We start from the raw sequence: 24,573 nt of genomic DNA on the forward strand, positions 1-24,573 counted from the left end.
TCACCATGCCAAATGCCTCCAAGGAATTATGCCAAGCTTATTGGAAAAATTCATGGCACTAAATTGGTTATCTTCTTTGATCTGGAAGCCACGAAAAACTTTATTGCATTGGGTTTACTTAAAAGCGTGGATATTGACTACAATCAAGCATTGAAGCAAAATTGGCTATGGGGGACACTACTACCATTATTCCACTTATTGGTGCTCTTTTGTTATTAATCAAGGATATCATGGAAAAGTCGACTTCCTTATTACGAAGTTGGGCCATTGTAATGCATTATTGGGGATTCCTTGGCATCGTCAAAATGATGCAATCATTGCCATTCGACAACAAACTATTACTCTACAACAAGATGAAAAGACGATGGTTCTTGGTGTGAGATTATTGGTGTGAGATTAACCGAGACCAACCCTGAATGATTTTACTTTTATATTTTTGTATTTAGATACTTTTTATATGAATTGTAAGAGGCACCAGGTCCAATGTGCCCCATCTATATCCCAAGACTATGAGCGAGAAAACTGGATCTATTGCTTTGCTACAGCCATGTGACAGCCCCCCAAGTCACAACGCAACAAACCACTGTACATAGATAGCATCATGCAATGCTCAAGTGCTGAACATTGTTGAAATAGCGTACTTGTTGTAAATGTAAGAAGACCAACAAGGAGCTTCGTGACTTTCACCATCAGTAAATATTGCATTCTAAAACCACATGCGATCTATAAACTTTTGATGGTTAGCTGAATTGACTTGCCACAAGATGGAAGCTCTCCTAAGCAAAATCCCACTTTGCACAAGAACAGCTCCCGTTTTGGAAGCGATGGAGACGGGACCCATCCTTTACCACAATCTTACGGGAAGTAACTTTGGACATAAACTCAATTACTAAATGGCAAACAGCACATAAGTTAGTGTCTTTAGTGATATATAGAGGCATTCCAGGGGGTGTACTCATGAGCCCAAATGTGGCAGCCAGCATCCCGGTATGTTCTTCTTGATCAAAAACCTCCAAGTCCTTTTGAGGAATACAAGAGAAGTGACCCGCTCTTTGCATCTCAGAGGTTAGTCTTGTTAATTCTCTACAAATGTCACCCAATAATGGGTGAGACTTCTCATGGGGTCTGAATTGATGTACTCTACCCCCAAGTCTGATCAGACACTTGCCTTGTATATTCTTCATTAAAACTTCGCTCGATTCACTTGCAACCCTAGCGACTTTGTGAATAGAATGAGCCGCACGAATGGCCGCCATTAGTATGGATGGATCTTTACCCCCTCGACCCACTCTGAACAAGAGCTGCGCCATGCGTTCTGTGCCCTTTAGGTCATTTCGATTCTTGCAGGCCCCAAACAGGGTCATTACAGGTACATCTGACAACCGAGCTTCTGGCAAGTCCTGAATAAGGTGCTCTGCTTCATCTAGCTTTCCAGCCTTTGCTAGCAAGTCAACTATACAATTGTGATGGTGCTCGACTGATGCAATGCCGTAGTCACGTTCCATTGATGTAAATAACTCACAAGCCTCATGGATAAGACCTGCACGGCTGCACATTGAGAGAATGCTAACATATGTGATCATGTCTGGCCTCACTCTCTTTTGCTTCATTTCATCAAAAAGTTGCAAGGCCTGCTTCACTTGTCCATGCTGTGCATATGCTGCAATCATGGCATTCCAGGATGCCAAATCACGAACTGGTAATTTATCGAATATAGCCTTCGCACAGTCTACTCTCCCACATCGGCCATACATGTTCATAAGGGTTGTCCCCACTTTCGTATCCATTGTGAAACGTGAGTTCTTAATTCTTTCATGTATTTTCTCACCCAAAGACAAGTTTGCACTAGTGGCACATGCATCAAGGACGCTCACAAACGTAACTCTATTGGGGTGTGCACCTTCTTGTTCCATCAAAGTGAATAATTCAAGAGCATCCTTCCCACATTTATTTTGTGCATAAGCGGAAATCATGGCAGTCCAGCATACAGTATTTTTCTGGGGAATCTTTTCAAAGCTTTGTCGAGCATCGTCTGGCATGCCACATTTACCGTACATGTTGACCAAGGCAGTGCCAACCACAACACTTGATTCCAAGTGCATAGCTAACACAAGTACATGTGCATAGCGGCCCTCAAGCAGGGTTGACAGACTAGCACAAGCATCCAAAATACTCACATATGTTATTTCATCTGGAAAGCAGCCCTCTTGCTTCATCTGCATGTGAAGAGATAAGGATAGCTGCCATAGCCCATTCTGACCAAAAGCTGCAATCAAAGCATTCCAAGTGACAACATCAGACTTTGGCATTTGCTCGAAGACATCACGAGCATCATCAAGACTGCCGCATTTACCATACATGGTAATCAATGCATTCGCGACGACGCCATCTCCCTGATGATCGACATTTATTGCCGAATGATGAGTCAATCTACCTTTGCAAAGAAGGTTGTGTTTTCCGCATACATCCAGTGCGTTTAAAATTGTTACTCTGTTTGGTTCAATCTCTTTCACAAGCATAAGCTCATATAGGCCAAGGACCTCGTTGATGTAGCCATGCTGAGTGTAAGCTTTCATCATAAGGTTCCATGCAAGGGTGTCCTGTGGGTGCAAGGCAACAAGGTGTTTGCATCCATCGTCGAGGGCACCGCAATCTCCATACATTTGTACAATAAGGTTCCTTAATAGAGGGTGGTGCTCCAGTCCATGGAGCAGGATGTGGTGATGGGCTTTCTGTCCAGGTATTAAATGCTGAGAAGAAGCACACCATTGCAGCAAGGAGGCAAAAGTAGCCGGGTGAACGCAGGTTTTGAGGGTGTCTAAATTGTGCAGGAATTTATTCCAAGGGGCGGTAGAGGAGAACTCTGTGTGTGTGAGTTTTTCAAGATCCTGCTCTTCAAGCCCTTGGAAGGCGCTGCGGTTGCGAAGGACACGTTTTGCAAGTTGTGCCCAGATCGTGTAATGGCCTTGTTGCGGAGGGGAGACAGGAGAGGCGAGCCACCTAAGATAGCCAGAGGGAAGGGAGCCCAGAGGCTTGCCCTTGTAGCGCCCAAATGAGACTAACCTTTTCTCAACTGGAACAAAGCCCACACCACCTTCGACCATCCCACAGTCATCGTACCGCGAGAGAGAGAGAGAGAGAGAGAGAGAGAGAGAGAGTGGGAACAACCCTACGAGGACCCCAAAGCAGTGTTCAGAGAAAACCTATAAACAGGAACAATGCACTTGCTAGGGTAGAGGAGCCAATTTAGAGGCACCGAACTTGGGCAACGGATTCCCGATCATCTACAACACTATTTCGATCGTGGAAAGGCGCAGATGGAAGATCTGCACAGTACCTCTGTCCAGCAGAAATCTGAGCGCGATCGGCAGTTCAATGACGCAGTACGAAGCGAAATTCGAAACTGTGTGTAAAAAAAAAGGGTACCACTTTTAGGACTGCCAGGAGGGAATTTAGAGTCATTGCGCCAACAAGGCTTGAACTTCAGATCGGATGGCGAGGATGCTACCACGACTCAGCTAACCACAAGGGCACCCGTCGTTGCATGCCTCTAAACTGGAACCAGAAGGGATATTTTAAACGGGGTAGACTCGTCTCTGTGCAGGGGGGCGCTTTTTACTGGCTCCTCTACCCTATAGCTCAGGACTAATTGACACAGTCGTTTGACTAGAACGACTATGCAAGAAAATCTTGCCTCCCATTATTCTACCACTCTTCGATTACTCTAAGGCCTGTGTCACACAGGGGCGGCACCCATCCATGACATGGCACGTTTGAGGCGGGCGCCCATTTTTAGTGAAAAAAGGATGTCCAAGTACCCAGTCAGACAAGGCGGACGGAATTTATATAAAAAGAATTGACACTGCAGGAAATTGACGAATCAGAGCTGTCGAAATCCTTCTTGGCCGCGCGTAGGCGGAGTAGGGGGGTCGCCCAACTGTGAGGGGTTGCTATCCATGACCTGGCATGCCAGCACAGCACTGAGGGAGATGTACTCCGGACGCGTGTGACAGTTGAAAGCTATGATAGCGTCTCCGATTGGTCCAACGACGCATCAGAGAAAGGCGTCCGCCCTCGTCTGACAAGGGCCTAATTTCTCCCTAGTGGGGGATCAATCATCCCTGTCAAAAGGCGTAAGCGACACTTATCTATGTCATCACATCGCGGAATTGCTCTGTTGTGATCACAACATGATCATCATGTGATGTGTTCACAATGTGATCTTGCTATAATCATAATGTAATCGTCATGTGAGCTACACATGGGGTGTGATCAAGATGTGATCCCTGTGTAATTCGTGGAAACATCAAAACCCGAAATTTGCCTCATATGTTTCATTTATGCATTGTTTACCACAATCTCTATATAATGACGCAGAAACAGAAGCATCTAGGGAGAGTAAGTTTGAAATGTTGAAAACTTTGTCATCCTTTAGGAGATTATGAAACAAAATCGGTGGTTAGAGTAGTGCCTTCACAATGGAGGCCAATACCAAAGATTAAGAGCCTGCATGAACTAATGTCAACTCCTATACAGTGCACGTTAACTCTCTCTAAGTTGTTACATATTATGCCACATCTATGGAGAGAGGTGGGCAAAACTTAGAAAGATGGGATTGAAAATTCCCCATCAAAACATCCCCTTAGATGAGCAAATGGGTAAACTGATACAAGATAAACCAAAGTTAAAATTAGTACTTGTAAACAAAGTGGGTGAATACTGTGAAGGAGAGGAAGGGAATACCACCTTGCCAATGGAATATAAAGGGGTAAAAATGATTGCTATTCTTGATAGTGGGCCAGGAGTGGCCATTTTCACAAAAGAGATATGGGAGAAATGGGAAAAACTAGCTCTCAAGAAAACAAGGATAAAATTGTAACTTGCAGATAGTTATGTTGAGAGACATGTAGGTATGTTGGAACTGTTGAGAGAGAGAGAGAGAGAGAGAGAGAGAGAGAGAGCACAGAAATAGAACCCCAAAGTGTGTAGAATACACACATAAGATGATGTATATATAGAGGAGACCTGGGTGCCATATATAGAGAAGCCATATATTGAGTAGCTTCACATATAAGCTCAACATCCTCGCTCAAATAAGGGTCCCTAGCTGTGGATGAGAAAACCCTTGGGGGATCAAGGGAAAAACCCACAGCTCTATGTACACCCACCGTTATATTATAAAAATCATTGAATGTACAAATGTTCATGAGAAGCTACATCACTCCTTTTACAATGAATATTTTATGAGGAGCTACATCACTCCTTTTATAGTGAATGTTGTATGAGGAGTTACATTACTCCTATCCTATCAAATACAATAATGAATACAAAGGTTCAATAAAGAGGTGTAAAGGCTATCGATTAGCTCGTAATCAGAAGTGTCTTCGTGAATTTGTTGTGTAGCTTGTCATCAATATGGCATCACCAAACATGTCTTTATGAATCTTTTATTGTCACCAAGTTTGTTTTCATGAAATCAATCCTACATAGATCATAGACTCAAAAAACATAGTCATGAAAATTATTAGCATCGTTAGTGAAATAATTACATTCACAATGCCATAAGACATGGTTCGCGACGCCACTCTTTTGACGACATATATACGCACGATAACATATAAGTATGAACGTAAAAGTACAAGATGCGTGATTACATGATGCAAATGACATGTGTATATACTACATAAAACGACATTTATCAACGTTGTGATATCAATGAGTATCATCAAAGTGTCAACAAAATATCATCATTGTATCAATAAAAATGAATAAATCATCATGGTATCAACGAAAAGCATCATAGAATAATCATTGTATCAACGAAACAACGTCATGGCATCACCGAGAATAACCATGGTATCAACGAAACAACATCATGATATCACTGGGAATAATCATTGTACCAACGAACAACATCATGGTATCACCAAGAATAACCATGGTATCAACAAAACAACATCATGATATCACCGAGAATAATCATTGTATCAACGAAACAATATCATGGTATCACCGAGAATAACTATGGTATCAATGAAACAACATCATGGTATCACCGAGAATAACCATGGTATCAACAAAGCAACATCATGGTATCACCGAGAATAACCATGGAATCAATGAAGTATCATCATGACATCACCGAGAATAACCATGGTATCAACGAAATATCATCATGGTATCAACGAAAATCACCATGACCAAAGTACTAACAAAACATCATCATGGTACCATCAAAATCACTATGGTATCAACGAGAGATTATCAATAGAACAATGTAAACTATATCTCTAGAAGAATAATTATACGAGAATCAATGAACGAGTATATCATATAACAAAAGATCATGTACCAACAGTAGCTCGATAGAATTTGGACGATCATCAACGGCTCGACTGAATTGGAATGATATGTAGTTAACTGGCTTCTGCAGCAAAGTTACGTCAGTAACAAATATATGATTGATGAAGAGAAAATATAATTGAGAAGTTTTAAATTATGAGAAAAATCAAAAGCAAAAAGTAAAATTTGCTTTTCAAACATATTCGCAGTACGAGAACGATAACCCAAAATCGGTGCAGAATTTAGAGAAACTTTCTTCTACAAAGTTATACACCACATCGCTTCCGATGGCTCATGTGAATAGTTTCTGCAAAATTATTTGCAATTAGCAGAAAAATAAAAAAATTAAAAACAAAAGTTGCTTTTCAAGCATGTACGCAGTCCGCAAACGATAACTAAAAATCAGTGCAGAATTTGAAAAAAAAAACTTTCTTCTACAAAGTTGTAGACTATATCGATTCTAGTTCCTCTGCCCGCAGGCTGTTTCTGCAAAATCGTTCTCAATTAGGAGAAAAATTAAAAAAGAAAAACAAAAGTTGCTTTTCAGGCATGTACGCAGTCCGCCAACGATAACTCAAAATTAGTGAAGAATTTGAAAAAACTTTCATCTGCAAAGGTGTAGACCACATCGATTCCAGTGCCTCAGGCGGGTAGTTTCTGCAAAATCATTTTCAATTAAGAGAAAAGTCGAAAACATAAAACGAAAGTTGCTTTTCAGGTAGGTATGTACGCAGTCCACGAACGATAACTCAAAATCGGTGCAGAATTTGAAAAAACTTTCTTCTGCAAAGTTGTAAACCACATCGATTGCGCTGCCTCAAGAGGGTAGTTTGCAGCGCGAACAATAACTCAAAATCAGTGTAGAATTTGAAAAAAACTTTCTTCTGCAAGGTTGTAAACCACATCGATTCCGGTGCTTCAAGTGGGTAGTTTCTGCAAAATAGTTTTCAATTAAGAGAAAAATCAAAAACAAAAAGCAAAAGTTGCTTTTTAGGTATGTACGCAGTCCGCGAACGGTAACTTAAAATCGGTGCAGAATTTAAAAAAAACTTCGCTTCTTCAAAGTTGTAGACCACATCGATTCCGGTACCTTTCGCGGGTAGTTTCTACAAAATCATTTCCAATTAAGAGAAAAATCAAAAACAAAAAGCGGAAGTTACTTTACAGGTATGTACGCAGTCCGCGAACGATAACTCAAAATCGGTGCAGAATTTGAAAAAACTTTCTTTTGCAAAGTTGTAGACCACAGCGGGTAGTTTTTGCAAAATCGTTTTTGATCGGGAGAAAAATCGAAAACAAAAACGTACTGCTCTGATACCATGTTGAGAGAGAGAGAGAGAGAGAGAGAGAGAGAGAGAGAGAGAGAGAGAGAGAGAGAGAGAGAGAGAGAGCACAGAAATAGAACCCCAAAGTGTGTAGAATACACACATGATATGATGTATATATAGAGGGAACCTGGGTGCCATATATAGAGAAGCCATATATTGAGTAGCTTCACATATAAGCTCAACAGGAACATATTATAGTAACCTCTTGTGGGATAGAGTATGAACATACCTTCACAATAATGGATTTTGGCAAGAGCAACAACTTCGATGTCATTTTGGAGAGACCATTTATGCGTCAACTTAAAATGGTACAAGATTGGGGCTATGACCACATCTATTTGAGGCACAAAGAGATTACAACAAGAATCAACATAAAAGACCATAGCTACACAAATGTTCGTCAAAATCCTATAGAGGAATTTGACTCAGTCCAACGATCAACAAGAGAGAGATATCTGTATGGTTACATACTAAAGCATATCTTTGGATGTGTGGAGATTCCGAGTGTGAAAACTTGGCAAGAGAATATTGCATCTTAGAGAGACTAGTAGAAGACAAAGATTATACTCTCGAACCATTTCTTGAGGAATTGTTTGAACCTTTTGGCTAAATTCAAATATTGGCTACTTTAGATGTATGTGTGAATGAGGTGACCCCAACGAGATTTTGTGACGAAGAGGGCTATGATATAGTACCCTTATAAATGATGAGTGTTATCTTGAATCATGGTCAGAGACCGAGGATCTATATACAAGGACACTGTTGAGTATAAACGCATAGTTGATGAGATTTCCATCAAGATCTGAGTGATGAAAACAAGGAGAAATTTTAGGATTCAAAATATAATAAACTTCGAGAGATAGATGCAGAGGATGAGCTAACAAGTAGCTTTGAAAATGAAACAAAACCAAAAGAATAAAAGGGGGATTTTGTATGATTTTCCTAACCACAAATCCAAAAGATAAGAAAGGTATCATATAAAATGAGTAAGAAAACAAAAGAAAATAAGAGGAAAACTTATGCCTCTTATGAGGAATAAAACACACTATTTGATGCTTGTAGGAGCAACAAATTCTGTCAAAGACAAGATCACACGGGGATATATGAAACTCGCTTCAGTAAAGATAAATCCTAAGAAATGAAGAAAAACAAACACCAAAGACATCACTGAGACATCATCTACGATGACAAAAGTTGAGCGTAAAAGGGAATGTCAAAAATTGAAACAAACCTTGAAAGAAGTTTGGATAATAGAGATGGAGAGTGGAGGGGGCCCATACACGGATCAATTTGATGCACCGTCTTTCTACAAAAGGTATAGAGTATATGATCAAAAGATGATAGTTTAGCAACCAATGCGGGAACTTAGAGAACCAGGGATATCTACGATGGTCGTAAGAAAGCCAAGCGCATAGACTTAGTTGAACTAGGAGAGGAACTAAAGCCGGTATACATTGTCATTGACCTCACGAAGAGAAAGAGAAGCTCTTAATAGCCACACTCAAAGAGTATCTAGAGATATGTTTACATGGTCATACAAAAGATGTTAAAGGTGTATATTAGACATTTGTCAACACACAATACCCCTTAATAGTGATGCAAAACCTCGCAAGCAACCTCCATATACATATAATGAAGCCTTTGCAAAGAAGATCAAGGAGGAGATAGACAAACTTAAAGAGGCAAAGTTTATCTACAAGATTAAGCACACGGATTGGGTTTTATCGATTGTGGTAGTGCTCAAGAAAAACATGAGTATGTGTGAATCTCAACCAGGTAAACACAAATATTATAAGAGACAATTACTTCCCCCTACCTATTATAGATCATGATAGAATGAGCTGCATAAAAGGAAGCATAAATCTTTCTTGAAGGCTTTCAGGCTTTAACCAGCTTTCTATAAAGCCAGAGGATCAACATAAGACAGCCTTGGCTACAAAATGGGGCATATTCACTTACAAATAATGCCATTTGGCTTAACTAATGCACCTACCACACTCCAAAGTCTAATCAGTCATGCTTTTAAAGAGTATCTAAGACAATTCTTAGAGATTTATATGGACGACTTATGCGCACATTCTCTGTACTGTGAGGAGTGAACACATAGAACACTTGAAAAAGATTTTTGAAAAATGCTAAACATATCATATCTACTTAAATCTAGAAAAATGTGTCTTCATGGTAAGACAAGGAAAATTTCTAGGGTACATAGTACCCAAGAACGGAATTTCTATGGATCTTGAGAGGATTCAAGTGATATTGCTCTACCAATACCTACAAACATTAGGGAGGTACAAGTTTTCATGAGCCATTGCAAATACTATATATGATTTATCTTTATATATGCAATTATTGCCAAACCTCTCTACTCTCTTATCACAAAATTTGAGTGGACCGATAAGTGTGAAGAAGCATTCTAGAAATTGAAGCAAAGATTGATTTTTTCTCCAATACTAAAGGCTCTTAATTGGACAAAGATTTTCCAAAGCACTGACATATTAGAGACTGATGAGACTAGGTGTATAGTGGCCTAGAATGTAGAAAAGTGTTCATGAATACATAAGTTCATGTAACATTCGTGCAGTCAATGTGCCTATAGAACATGCGACATTGTTCAGAATCACGGTGGCACCTAAGTGGAGCTCATACATTGTGGATAACTTAACAACGAGAACCTTTCCAAAGGTGTTGAGCAGTGCAAGGATTAAATCTATTTAGATTGAAGCAAAGAATTACATGTTGATTGAGGATCACCTCTATAAGAGAGGAAAGGATGATCAATTGCAAATGTGAGCCGTAGAAAGTGAATACATTCCAATTCTAGAGCAAGCTCATGATGGACAAGCAAGGGGACATTTTTTTAATGACAAAATTGCAAAAGAAATTCCCGTGGCAGGAATTTGGTGGTCTACCTTGTTCATGGATGACAAAGCTTACGTGAAAATATGTGACAAATGTCAGTGAACAAAGGTACCTATGCCGAGTGAGGAAATGTCTCTACGACCGATGATGGAGGCAAGAGTATTTTCCAAATGGGACATAGAGCTTGGCGGACCTATAACATTGCCAACATATCATACACACACTCATTATATCATAGTGGCCATAGACTATTTAACCAAATGGGTCCATGTAAAGGTAACACAAAAGAACAATGCTTATACGACAACACAATTCGTATATGAGAATATCTTTATAAGATATGGGCTATCTATTGAGATTGTTCACAACATAGGAACTCACTTTATAAATGAAGTGATAGAATTCTTGCTAGATGAATTCATGGTGGTTTGTCCCAAATCAACACCCTATCACTCTCAAGCTAATGGATATACTGAGAGCACAAATAAATCTTATACACGATGATCACAAAGATAGTAAGTGAAGCAAGAGCCGATTGGGACCAAAGCTACATTCAATTTTATGGGCATACCGAGCTAGTAGCTTACAAAACATTGAATGCAACAAGGCCTTTTAACATGGTGTTTGGTCTTAAGTCCATACTGTCCTCCAATGCTTAGAGTAGCCAAAAAATTAGAGTGGACAGGTCATGAGCTATCAGAGAGGCTAGATATTCTTAAAAACTAGATGAAACACGCTTACAATCTATCGTAGGTATTTATATCCAAAAAGGTCGCATGAAAGGATCTCATGATCAACATGTGATCAACAAGGATTTCAAAAAAGGAGACTATGTGTTAGTCTACACCTTGAAACAAAACTCCAAGAATTAAAAAAGCCAGATAATGGCCCATTTTTTGATTCATGATATATCATCGAGTGAATCCATAAAGCTTGCTACATTAGAAGGAGAAGAGATGACCAATTGGATTAGTAAATGTAGGTTGAAGAAATATCGTTTTCCATCAACCACTAAAATTTTGAAGAAGATCCATGACAAAACTCAAAGAAAGAAGCAAGCCCAGGCTAATGAAGCAAAGGCTCGTGAGGGCTAACTTGCGGATTTTAAAGCGTAAAGAACAACGGAACAACGTGTAAATGTTTCCACAACAAGCAATGGTGACTCCTCTAGCTGAATCAATTCAGGTAGGCATGGACGTACATATCAAAATACAACCTCCAAATGGATTGACAGAGAAAGAACTTGTGGACATAGGAGCTGCCAATGTCATTAAATACTCTACCTACATGGAGATGATAGATGTACCACTATCAAAAAATCAAATAGATCTCAAGGCTACAAACCGAGGAAAAATTTTCAGCCTAGGCAAGTCAATCTATCAATCAACATTAATAGCCATCAATGCCCACATCAATTTCATTGAATGGCATATACAAATCGCCAACAAAGACGTCATCCTAGGTGTTCCATGGATACAAACATACACAGTAGTTTTGGATTGGCAAGAGGATACTTTAAACTTTATACTTAACAACACCTCTTATGTCACTCCATTGGCACAAAGTGATCACGTGTGGAAAGTTTAGCATATTGTTGCAGACCCACAACCAAGGATGATCCCTACACCTATACGTCATTCCAACGAACAATCCACAAGGCAAGTGTGGGTCAAGAAATCAATCATGACCAATAAACCTAAGAAAATATGGATACCCAAGCCTACACTTCAAAAATTAATAACCAAAATGAATGGGCCAAGTAATTCTACAAGATCTCAACAACCCCAAAGTAGTTATACTTGGTAGTGACAACCAAAAGAGAATCAAATTCCAACACAAGCCTACCCACGTATCAATGGATTCCAAAGAAAACACAAAACCAGTCTCAACTAGTAAAAACAACTTGGAAATGAATGGAAAACATGACACAAGTGCTCCTTAATTAAAGAAAGAGCATAACATCTTCAATCACTTTTGTTCAGACAACGCAATATAGATAAAACCTCAACAACAAAGACCATTTAAAAACCAGTTTAGTACCCACATCTTGCAAAACTACCCCATGCATTTCTTCCTTCAGAATAATAGGTCCACATTAAACGGCCTTGCATAGACACAATGCTACTACCCATGCACATTGCACAACCTTTTGTCCAAGATGGCTCAGAATGGGAAGGGAGGATTAACACCCTATGATTATTGCAAGATATGACTAAACTCGAACATGGGTCCACTTCACCATAGCCACAAGGTAGATTTTCATTTGAAATATCAAAGTCGTCAATATTCATTCTACTCTCTTTATTATTGTCAGCCATGCTAACAAAATTTAGGTGTATGCTAACTTGCTCATTGGTAACTTAAAAACCTCTCATAGAAAGCTTAAGGATTGTCATAGTAACTAATATCTAATTCTCCTAAATGGTTTTCTCATATTAAACTGATCATTTAATATCGAAAAGTACCAGGGAAAAAAAGCTAGAATATTGGTAAGGCTGACAAACCGGTCTCAGTAGGGATCCAAAGGAGGGTCAATAGGGATCATAAGGGGGATAGTCTGCAAAAGATCAATGTACATGAATGGTGCTATAAAGACCCTAAGATTCAGCCCATTAAGACTTCCAAAAGCTAAGGTTTCAAAATTTCAACTACAAATTCCATTGGCAAATTTTAGGAAATTTGGATGCTTGTGGGAAGACACAAAAGTCTTACCACATGCCTATCAAGGAGGGGGCGAGCCCTAAAGGTAGGGAAACAGAGAGAAGAAGTGAGAGAAACACACACACACACACACACTCTCCCAAGCTCCCTTTACATAACGGGCATAGTGGACACACGTCAAGTTCTTAGCCCAGTTGCCCCCAATTCCCATTCAAATCCTATTGGATGGCCATAGAGGTGGACCAATGAGAATTAGGCTAGAGTAAATTTAGTCTAATTAATTTAAGAACGCTTGATAAAAGAACTAATGAAAATTAAGTCTCCTAGAAGATTATTGGATAGCCTGCAAAGGGGTCCAATTAGAATTAAGCAACCGAATGGCTTGCTTAATTCCTATTGGCCGGAAGATTAAAAGGTCCAATGGGAATTTAAAAAGATTATTCTAATTATCTAAGCTCTCACTAAAGGGGAAAGGAGGACACCTGTCAGAAGGCTGTTGTTTTTGCCTCTTATTTCCTATTGTCTAAGCTTGGCATGAGCCAATGAGGGGCCAACAAGAGGAAATAGCAAGAGGGGTCGACCAGAGAGAGAGGGGGCTGATTTTGCAAAGGCATTAACATACACACACACACGCTCACTCACACTCACACAACTCATTTGTGGAGTAAATAACTCTCTCTCCTTCTCCAAGATTTAATGGAAAGCTCATCATCTTTTCCAAGCTTTTGAGAAGGGAGGCCTACACCAACAACTCTTGGCTTTGTGATGCAAATCCAACCAAGAGCCAAGCTGTAATGCATGCTCATCTCCTCTACCATTCTCATTACTAAGCTAATCTAAACTAATAAATGTGATAATGTGAGGAGAAATACTTCTTTCTCGTAAGAATACTTCTTCTTCCTCTAGATCTACTCTCATACCCCGCTAGCTCTCACCATGTTGGAAGGTGTGTGAGGTCTTGGTTCTGAGACCGTGAGGGAATTGATGTTGTGTTTTTCAAGTGTAAGCTTGGTGCTTGAAGCTTCCATCTTCATTGCGCCAGCAAGTTATTGAAGGAACACCAAATGTCTCCCTTGATGGCGGAAACCTATATTACAAATCCTTTTGGAGGGGGGACCGGCTCCATGTAAATCCAGTCCTCAGCTGTTGTCAATTGTTCTATTTCTCTCTCTTTTCAAGTATTGTCAATGCCAAATTACCTAGGTGTAAATTTGTATGTTGCTTTTCTCAATTAAGTACTCTCTCTATGCTCATTAGGAACTTGTTCTTAATGAAATGCTCACTATATTATCAATTTTCACTACACACAAGTTATTAGTGCATTAAATGTTATAGTGGTATCAGAGCTATTGGTTTCTCTTTTCTTGCTCAAGAAGAGAGGTACTCAAGCTTTGATTTTGCTAACAAAAGAGCAACTAATGATGCCCCTTTGCTTGTAAACTATCTTGTTTCTAGGCTACAACAAGCATTGAGCAACCCATCCCCTCCAAGGCGAAGTGCTACAACAATTGCGCACCCATGGTATTCTCCAAACTCCCCACTAAGAAGAGAGAGTACCTACGAAGACTCCTTGTGAGACTTCCAAAAGAGGCCTCTCTCCGATAAGGGAAGAATAAGAGGATCCGTACAAAGGGCTCAAAAATCTACTGCTCGACAACGCATCTCCTTCCCAAAGGAGAACTCAAGTTTCAACTGTAGCGCCCCCACCGAAAGAACGCGAAAGAAGCGAGTCTCCTGTCACCTCGGTGGAGATGGATTCACGAAGACGGTGGGCAAAACGCTCTCCAACACCCTCTAAATGGAGAAGACCATCGCACACTTCTCTACACCATAAATCAAACAGGGACTAGAGAAAACAAGAGAAGAAGAAGGCAAGAAAGAGGTCACCCTGTTCTACATCTTCTTCATCCACTTCCTCTTACGAAGAAAGTGATGGTGTAGATAAGGAGGATGAAGGGAAGAAAAAGGCGAGAAAGAGGTCACCCTCTTCTCCATCCTCCTCATACTCTTCCTCTTCTGAAGAAAGTGATGGTGCAACTCTTGAACCACCTAAAATAAGAGGCCACAGGAAATCCTATGCCGCGTGGAAGAGGTCGTCGAAGCTCAAAAAGTTCAAAGAGGGATGAAAGAACATCTCTTTCTTTACCTACGATGGCACCTTTGGTGCTACAAACAAAGTCTTGGCCTTCATCCAACAATTCATTGCGACGTTTGGAGATGAGGGCTTCAGGGAATCCTCTAAGCTACGTCTAGCTATGCATTTTTGAAAGTCTGCCAGGCAATGATGGTCTAGCCTACGAGCAAACGCTGAAGCTCCACAAACGTGGAAAGCTTTAAGAGCTTCCATCGTGAAGCAGTTTTTGGCTATCGATACCAAAGACAAAGTACTCACCGAATGGCGAAGCTTGAAGCTCTCTCCCTATGAATCTATCCACAAAATATGTAGACAAGTTTTTTGAACATTTTCTTTAAAAAGATGGATTTTGGAGAGCAAAAACAACAATTTTGTACGGGTTTAACTGAGAATATGGCGGAGTATGTCAAGTCCCAAAGGTCACGCACCATATCTGCGGTCATACACCATACCATGGTGGCTTCAGGAATCAATTTCGAACAAGGGGCTAAGAGAAATCTTAAGCCCATAAAAAACAAGGACTGTGTCCAAAAGTCTCACAAAGGCATTGCCAACAACAACAAAGCTAAGGAGAAGGGATTTTATAAAGGCAAATATAAACTCTCTCCTGAAGAGCTAGAGCATTATCAGAAAGATAATCGTTGTTTCAAGTGCGGGGAGCAAGGGCATGCGTATCGTCCTTGCCCACACAAGAATACCCATAATGAACCTCCTAGAGCTACCTTGGTCAATATTCAAGAAGAGGATACTCATCACAAAGGGTCTCCTCTATGCCATGCTTGGGGAAATGTAAGAGAACATGATGCTTTTATTCTCTTTGACCCTGGTCCTACTCACAATTTCATATCCAAATAGTTGACCACCAAGCTAGGCATCCAAGCATATGAGATGGGAAGTGTCCTACCTGCGGCTGGTGCTTTCAAGGGGCAAGAAGCCTCAGTCACTCCTTAATTGGGAAATTGAGGCTCTATGTCCGAAGCTATGTGGACAAGGAGGATTTCTTTATCTCTCCTCTCAAGCATGAGGATGTAATCATAGGGGTACCATGGTATGATTGCATGGTGTTGCAAATGTTAAATTCCCTGAAAGGCAATTCTACTTTAGGTTCAGGAAAAAGATATGTACATACATCCTATGGAGTTGGGTAGTACCATACCTCTTGTACATAAGCAAGCTTTCAATAAGTCAATGAAGAGCTCTATTTCCGAGTACATGATTTTTGTTAAAGATCCTCAAAATGAATCTAATGCTTTAGCAAAACAAAATATAAATAATCAAGAGGAATTAGAGTTATCCAATATCCTCAAGGTATTTCAAGATGTTTTTATTAACGATATCCCTTGTGAAATACCTCCAAAAAGAGGCAATGAAGACCATGCAATTTAACTTCTTCTAGGAAGTTCACCGCCTAATAAACCTCCTTATAGAGTTTCCCAAGCTCAACAAGAGGAGATCATGTGGCAAGTGCATGAGTTAGTTGAGAAGAGCATGGTTAGGCCTAGCTCATCTCCATTTTGTTCACCAGTGTTATTAGTGCAAAACAAGGATGACACATTTGGTATGTGTGTCGACTATAGCGCACTAAATAGGATCACTATCAAGAATAGGTTTTCCATTCCACAGGTAGATCAAGACCTGTTTGATAAGCTACAAGGGTCAACCTACTTCAGTAGGATTGACCTAAAAGGTGGCTACCATCAAATAAGAATAGTTGATCAAGACATAGTAAAGACCGATTTCGCACTACGTTTGGTCTTTACGAGTACATTGTCATGCCTTTTGGCTTGACCAATGCACCAGCCACATTTAAGCGCTTGATGGAGAAGCTATTCAGGCCTCACCGAACTATTACTGGAGTGTTCTTTGATGATATAATAATCTACTCTAATTCACTAGACGAATACAAGCAACACCTCCAGGTAATATTCCAAGTTTTACGAGAGAATAAACTTTATATTATTCGAAAGAAAAGTGAATTTTTCAATATTTAGGTCACATTATCTCTCAAGATGGCATCGAAATGGATCCATCAAAGCTAGAGGTAATAAAAGGATGGCCTAATCCAAGGAATCTACATGAACTAAGAAGCTTTATAGGTATGTGTGCGTACTATAGATGCTTCATAGAAAAGTTCTCACAAATTGCGGGACCATTACATGACCTAACAAAGAAAAGCGTTAGGTATATATGGTACACCAGGGAGAACAATGCTTTCAAAAAGCTTATGTCTCAACCTGTGCTTACACTACCAAATCTCTCAAAGCCATTTGAGGTCCAATGCGATAGCTGTGGTGATTGCCTTGGAGCTCTTTTGCTCCAAGAAGGGCACGCCATAGCTTATGAAAGTTGAAGGCTCGACCCTGTTGAGCAAGATCTAGGCATATATGAGAAAAAACTCTTAGCACTTCAACATGCTCTAGACTCGTGGAAGCACTATTTATTGGGGACTACTTTCATTCTACGGACGGATCACCAAAGCCTTAAGTACTTCATGACGCAGACCAAGCTCTCCGACAAACAAATGAGGTGGGAAAATTTTCTTATGTAATTTCATTTTCTTCATATTGCTCACATTGCTGGCAAGCATAATCAAGTAGCCGATGCGCTCTCAAGATGGCCAAAAGTGAATGTGGTATCTATAGCAACTCACAATGATCCATCTTCTATGGTAGATGAGTATGCTATTGATCGTGATTTTAGGGATGTGATTTCATCCCTTGCACTAGGGAAGAAAGAAGAACCATTTACCCTACAAGATGGTTATCTATGGCAATAGACTATGCGTTACTAACTCACTATGTGAGAAAGTAATGTATGAATTGATGCTCCTCCTTATGCGGGGCGGCATAGAGGGATTCAATCTACCCTAAAAGGGATAGAAACATATTTCTATTGGCGTACCATGAAAGCAAACATACAAGAGTATGTTTCAAAGAGTGTGGTATGCCAAAAGACAAAGTTTGATAGAGGGAAGCAACCTGGATTGCTTCAACCTTTGCCAATCCCTAATTCACCATGGGAGATCATATCCATGGATTTTATCTTTTGATTGCCTAAGTCTATCCATGGGAATACATGAATATGGACAATAGTAGACATGTATAGTAAACAAGCACATTTTATACCTATCAAAAGGACTATCAAAGCCCATCAAATGGCAACCCTCTTTACATCAAAAATCTTCAAGTACCATGGCTTGCCAATGTCCATAGTGTCGGATAGAGATCCTAGAATGACTAGTATATCCAAGAAGGGTCTCTTTGAGAATTTAGGTACAAGGATAAACTTCTCTTTGGCCTATCATCCCCAAACGGATGGCCAAAGTGAAATAGCCAACCTAACCATTCTTGATCTACTTAACACTAGGTTGGTAATGGGACACTTTTATGTCCTGGGACACTTTTATGTCCTCTGAAGTGACCATTTTCCTTGAATTATGTCAAGAGTTTCAAAATGGATTTTGATCAGGTGCTATCTATCTAGAAAGTTGTCTCATGAGCTGAAAAAAACTCGACATTTTTTTGGAATATCAATTCCATCTTTAACCTTGTCCTTGAATAACATTTCACAACCTAAATTGTGTGAAAAAACGGGTCCTTTTTTGGCTTTTTTCAACTTTTTGCAACTATACCACTCTAGAATTCATGTTTGTGAGGTCTATAATGCTAGAGAACTATCTTTAGTAGCCCTCAACATGTCCTGATGCTTCTAGGGAGAAATAAATGTTAAAGTTGTAAGTTATGACCAAATTACAAAAATTATCAAATCCTGTTTTTAAGCCAATTTTAGCTCTTCTATGATTTTTTTGGTGGCTTTCATGATATCCAAATGCAGTTTTGATTTTCCATGTCGCATATTGTAACATAAAGCTAATATTCCTTGAGTTTTGGGGCACCTAATACCCTATTTTGCATAGTAGACAACGATGGTTGATTTTTTCAATTATAGAAGAAAACGAAACACTCTAGTATATCAAGTATAGCTTTTTCAATATTGTTAGTTTCTTGTGACAACTACATGCATTTTGTAGGTAGTAACCATATCTAGTCATAGGGATCAAATTTGCCTAGATATTGAATAGTTTCTATGGGATTCTACAACTCATAATGTTGAACCCAGTTTTTTCATGTTTGCTGTATTTAGCACTTCATCTTTGTCCCCAAGATTCCCCTTGGTAAGAGATGTATTATTCTTTTGACATGCTCCATAGCTCCTTATGAACCTAAAGGAAAATAGGAAACTAAGAAAACGTGCATATATTATTTGTATTGAGCGTGGCTATAGAAACTTTGATGATAGGTTTGCAGAATGGTAAACATTCAACTTTTTTGTACCTATTTATTTTGGCAAAACAAAAAATAGTGAGTGAGAAGCAATCATATGTTCTGATCACCAACCCATTGAAGTGAACTAGGGAATTTATCTCAAGTCCTACAAAAATCCCTAATCTTATTTTTATGCAACAAAACGTAAGAAATAATTGTTTTGATGAAAATGTACAAGTCCATCAACTTTGGAGGCTTGGTGTGACCAAAAGATAAGAAATTTTACAAGTTTATTATTTTTTCCATGTGTAGTAGGCCTTGAACTATAACCTCATGAAAGGATTTCACAAAATGCGTGGATCTACTATGGTTTTGGAGGTTTTTTTCAAAACCCTGAAAGGACACTTTTATATCCTGTTAGGTTACCAACCTAGTGTTAAAGCTTATGTCACAGAAGTAGATCAAAAGTCCCAATGGGAGAAGTATTTACACTCAGTGGAGTATGCTTACAATAACATTGTACATACTTCCACGGAAAAAGCACCTTTTGAGGTGATAGAGGGAAGATCAAAAAGTCCCTTGTTACTCAAGGTACATGGGAAGATCTTCGTTGTTGCAGATGAGTATAGACAAGACCTACAAGAATCTTTTCAAAAGATTAAGGATGCTATCTCTATCTCATAGCAAAGGCAAAAGGATGCTGCTAATAAGCACAAAAGAGCTCAAGCCTTTAAACAAAATGATTGGATCTTGCTAAAGTTTCCCAAGTCTCAATTAAGGCACACAACGGGCAATTAGAATCCTACAGGACACCAAAAGTACTATGCTAAGTTAGCAAAAAGGTACTATGGTCCCTTTCAGATTCTTAGACCAATCAATGAGATGGCCTATCAACTCAATCTGCCCAGCCATTGGCTCATACACAATGCTTTCCATGTGAGCCTACTAAAGCCTTACAAAGGAGAGCGACCTCAAGAACGAATTATTGAAGACCCACTGGAGATCGAGGACCAAGAATAGGTATTGCAGCTCGAGTCCATTCTCCGACACGAAAACAAGGTGTAACGAGGCGGTAAGGCTATCAGAAGATATCTTATCAAGTTTAAAAATTATCCTTTTTGAAAATGCTAGATGGATGCAAGGCATACAATTAAGGATAACCTAAACCTTGTCAATGCTTACAATGCTTCCCTAGACTAAGCAAATTTAAATATGTTTAAATGAACAAAGTTTTTGTCTTGTAAGACTCTCTTTTTCTTTATTGTGCACAAATGTTAAGAAGTATTTATGCTTACGATCATGTTTGCGGAGAGGACGTCTCTCGAACACCAAGTAGAGCTTGTCACTCAACTATGGAAGATTGATAGGACTGATGTGCAAACATGCTTGTGGCAGCTAAGGCTCTCAAGCACCAAATGGATTAGTCATATATCTATTCTAGATCAGTGTCATAGGGTAAAATAGGGATCCTCTACCCGCTAGCAAACGGACTAATGACTAGGCTTTATCTTCTCTACCTCATAGTCGAGGATGACTATGATTTCTAGAGAGAGTTAATGTCATAATAACTAATATCTAATTATCCTAAATGACTTTCTCATGTTATATTGATCATTTAATCTAGGGAAGTACCAGGGGAGAAAAAGCTAGAATATTGGTATGGGTGACAAACCGGTCTTAGTAGGGATCCAAAGGAGGAAAAATAGGGATCCAAAGGGGGACAGTCTGCAAAAGACCAATGTACATGAATGGTGGTATAGAGACCCTAAGGTTCAGCCCATTAAGACTTTCAAAAGCTAAGGTTTCAAAATTTCAACTAAAAATTCCATTGGCAAATTTTAGGAAATTTGGATCTTTGTGAGAAGACTATCAAGGAGGGGCGAGCCCTAAAGGTAGGGGAAGAGAGAGAAGAAGTGAGAGAAACACACACACTCTCCCAAGTTCCCTTTACACAAAGGGCATAATGGACACATGTCAGGTTCCTAGCCGAGTTGCCCCCAATACCCATTCAAATCCTATTAAATGGCCATAGAGGTGGACCAATGAGAATTAGGCTAGAGTAAATTTAGTCTAATTAATTTAAGAACAGTTGATAAAAGAAATAATGAAAATTAAGTCTCCTAGAAGATTATTGGATAGCCTGCGAACGGGTCCAATTAGAATTAAGCAACCGAATGGCTTGCTTAATTCCTATTGGCCGGAAGACTAAAAGGTCCAACGGGATTTTAAATGAATTATTCTAATTACCTAAGCTCTCACTAAAGGAAAAAGGAGGACACTTCTCAAAAGGCTCTTGTTTTTTCCTCTTATTTCCTATTGGCTAACCTTGGCATGAGCCAATGAGGGGCCAACAAGAGTAAATAGCAAAAGGAGTCGACCAAGAGAGAGAGGGGGCTGATTTTGCAAAGGCATTCACACACACAGACACTCACACAACTCATGTATGGAGTAAAGAAATCTCTTTCCTTCTCCAAGCTTTAATGGAAAGCTCATCATCTTCTCCAAGATTTTGAGAAGGGTGGCCTACACCAACAACTCTTGGCTTTGTGATGAAAATCCAACCAAGAGACAAGCTACAATGCATGCTCATCTCCTCTACCATGCTAATTACTAAGCTAAGCTCAGCTAATAAGAGTGATAATGTGAGGAGAAATACTTCTTTCTCGTAAGAATACTTCTTCTTCCTCTAGATCTACTCTCATACCCCTCTAGCTCTCACCATGTTGGAAGGTGTGTGAGGTCTTCGGTCTGAGACCGTGAGGGAATTGATGTTGTGTTTTTCAAGTGTAAGCTCGGTGCTTGGAGCTTCCATATTCATTTCACTGGAAAGTTATTGAAGGAACACAAAGTACTGTATTGTAAAACGTCTCCCATGATGGGGGAAACCTATAATACAAAGCCTTTTGGATGGAGGACCACTGGCTCCATGTAAATCCACTCCTCAACTGTTGTCAACTATTCTATTTCTCTCTCTTTTGAAGTATTTTCAATGCCGAATTAGCTAGGTGTAAATTGCTATGTTGCTTTTCTCAATTAAGTACTCTCTCTATGCTCATTAGGAACTTATTCTTAATGAAATGCTCACTATTTTATCAATTTCCGCTACAGACAAGTGATTAGTGCATTAAATATTACGTTGGTATTAGAGCTATTGATTTCTCATTTCTTGCTACAAATGGTTGGTGTTATTAATTGCAAAAGAGTAAGTAGAATAGGGATTTTTCATCCTTGAAGCTCACCTGCTTTATGCAATTAACCGAGACACTGTCAAGAGCTATGGTCTTAATGGAGTCCTATGGGGCTTGCCTATGGCTTAATCATCATCTAGGTATTAGAAGCTTGACAAGAATGGGTTCTCTCTTGGCTCTATTGAACTCTCTCTTCTATTCCTTGCAAATAATAATATTCGAGCCACAAGTATAGATGCTTGAGTGCTTACCTTTGAAGGTAAAGAGGAGTAGCAACTAGGGCTCAAAGTGCCAAAGTACAAGTAAAAGGTTACACCTAAAATTTGATAGTATGGTTGGCAAAGGAAAAGATATTTAAATGACGGTTGATAGCTTTGATTTTGCTAGTGAAAGAGCAACTAATGACGTCCCTATGCTTGTAAACTATCTTGTTTTTAGGCTACAACAAGCTCTGGGCAACCCATCCTCTCGAAGGTGAAGTGCTACAACAATTGCGCACCCATGGTATTCTCCAAACTCCCCACCGAGAAGAGAGAGTACCTAGGAAGCCTCGTTGTGAGACTTGCAAAAGAGGCCTCTCTCCGATAAGGGAAGAAGAAGAGGATTGGTACGAAGAGCTCAAAATTCTACTGCTCGATGACGCATCTCCTTCCCAAAGGAGAACTCAAGTTTCAATGGTAGAGCCCCCACCGAAAGAACGAGAAAGAAGCGAGTCTCCTACCATCTCGGTAGAGATGGCTCCACGAAGACGATGGGCAAAACGCTCTCCAACACCCTCTAAACAGAGAAACCATTGCACACTTCTCTACACCATAATTCAAAGAGGGATGAGGTACGAAGAGCTCAAAATTCTACTGCTCGATGACGCATCTCCTTCCCAAAGGAGAACTCAAGTTTCAATGGTAGAGCCCCCACCGAAAGAACGAGAAAGAAGCGAGTCTCCTACCATCTCGGTAGAGATGGCTCCACGAAGACGACGGGCAAAACGCTCTCCAACACCCTCTAACCAGAGAAGACCATTGCACACTTCTCTACACCATAATTCAAAGAGGGATGAGAGAAAACAAGAGAAGAAAAAGGCGAGAAAGAGGTCACCTTCTTCTACATCTTCTTCATCATCTTCCTCTTTTGAAGAAAGTGATGGTGTAGATAAGGAGAAACAAGGGAAGAAAAAGGCGAGAAAGAGGTCACCCTCTTCTCCATCCTCCTCATACTCTTCCTCTTCTGAAAAAAGTGATGGTGCAGCTCTTGAACCACCTAAAAGACGAGGCCATAGGAAATCCTATGCCGCGTGGAAGAGGTCGTCCAAGCTTAAAAGTTCAAAAAGGGAGGAAAGAACATCTGTTTCTTTACCTACATGGTACCTTTGGTGCTACGGACAACAATTCATTGCGGCATTTGGAGATGAGGGCTTCAAGGAGTCCTCTAAGCTACCTCATGTAGCTATGCATTTTCAAAACTCCGCAGACAATGGTGGTCTAGCCTATGAGCGAAGGGTGAAGCTCCACGAACGTGGAAAGCTTTAACAGCTTCCATAATGAAGCAGTTTTTGGCTACCGATGCCAAAGACAAAGTACTCACCGAATGGCAAAGCTTGAAGCTCTCTCCCTATGAATCTTTCCACAAATATGTAGACAAGTTTTGGGATTTACATCTCAAAGCCACTGCCTTCAAAGAGATGGATTTTGGAGAGCAAAAACAACAATCTTGTGTGGGTTCAATTGAGAATATGGTGGAGTATGTCAACTCCCAAAGGCCACACACAGTATCAGAGCTATGGTTTCTCTTTTCTT

At 39.8% G+C, this 24,573-nt stretch overlaps 1 protein-coding gene across 1 annotated transcript; it reads right to left on the reverse strand.

Annotated features, from left to right (window-relative positions):
* Positions 1 to 402: 402 nt before the first annotated feature.
* On the reverse strand, positions 403 to 3,334 carry LOC147465294 (putative pentatricopeptide repeat-containing protein At3g11460, mitochondrial). The gene has a single exon (XM_086519295.1). It carries the CDS (start codon positions 3,102 to 3,104, stop codon positions 777 to 779), a length of 2,328 nt encoding a protein of 775 aa, XP_086375421.1. The 5' UTR covers positions 3,105 to 3,334; the 3' UTR covers positions 403 to 776.
* Between the last annotated feature and the right edge of the window lie 21,239 nt (positions 3,335 to 24,573).

Source organism: Adiantum capillus-veneris, chromosome 1, assembly GCF_014529385.1.
Source record: "Adiantum capillus-veneris isolate H3 chromosome 1, ASM1452938v2, whole genome shotgun sequence".
Taxonomy (NCBI): domain Eukaryota; kingdom Viridiplantae; phylum Streptophyta; class Polypodiopsida; order Polypodiales; family Pteridaceae; genus Adiantum; species Adiantum capillus-veneris.

Bases quoted from the DNA above. Each gene is read 5' to 3' on its own strand.
- LOC147465294 (XM_086519295.1), bottom strand. From the start codon at position 3,104: ATGGTCGAAGGTGGTGTGGGCTTTGTTCCAGTTGAGAAAAGGTTAGTC.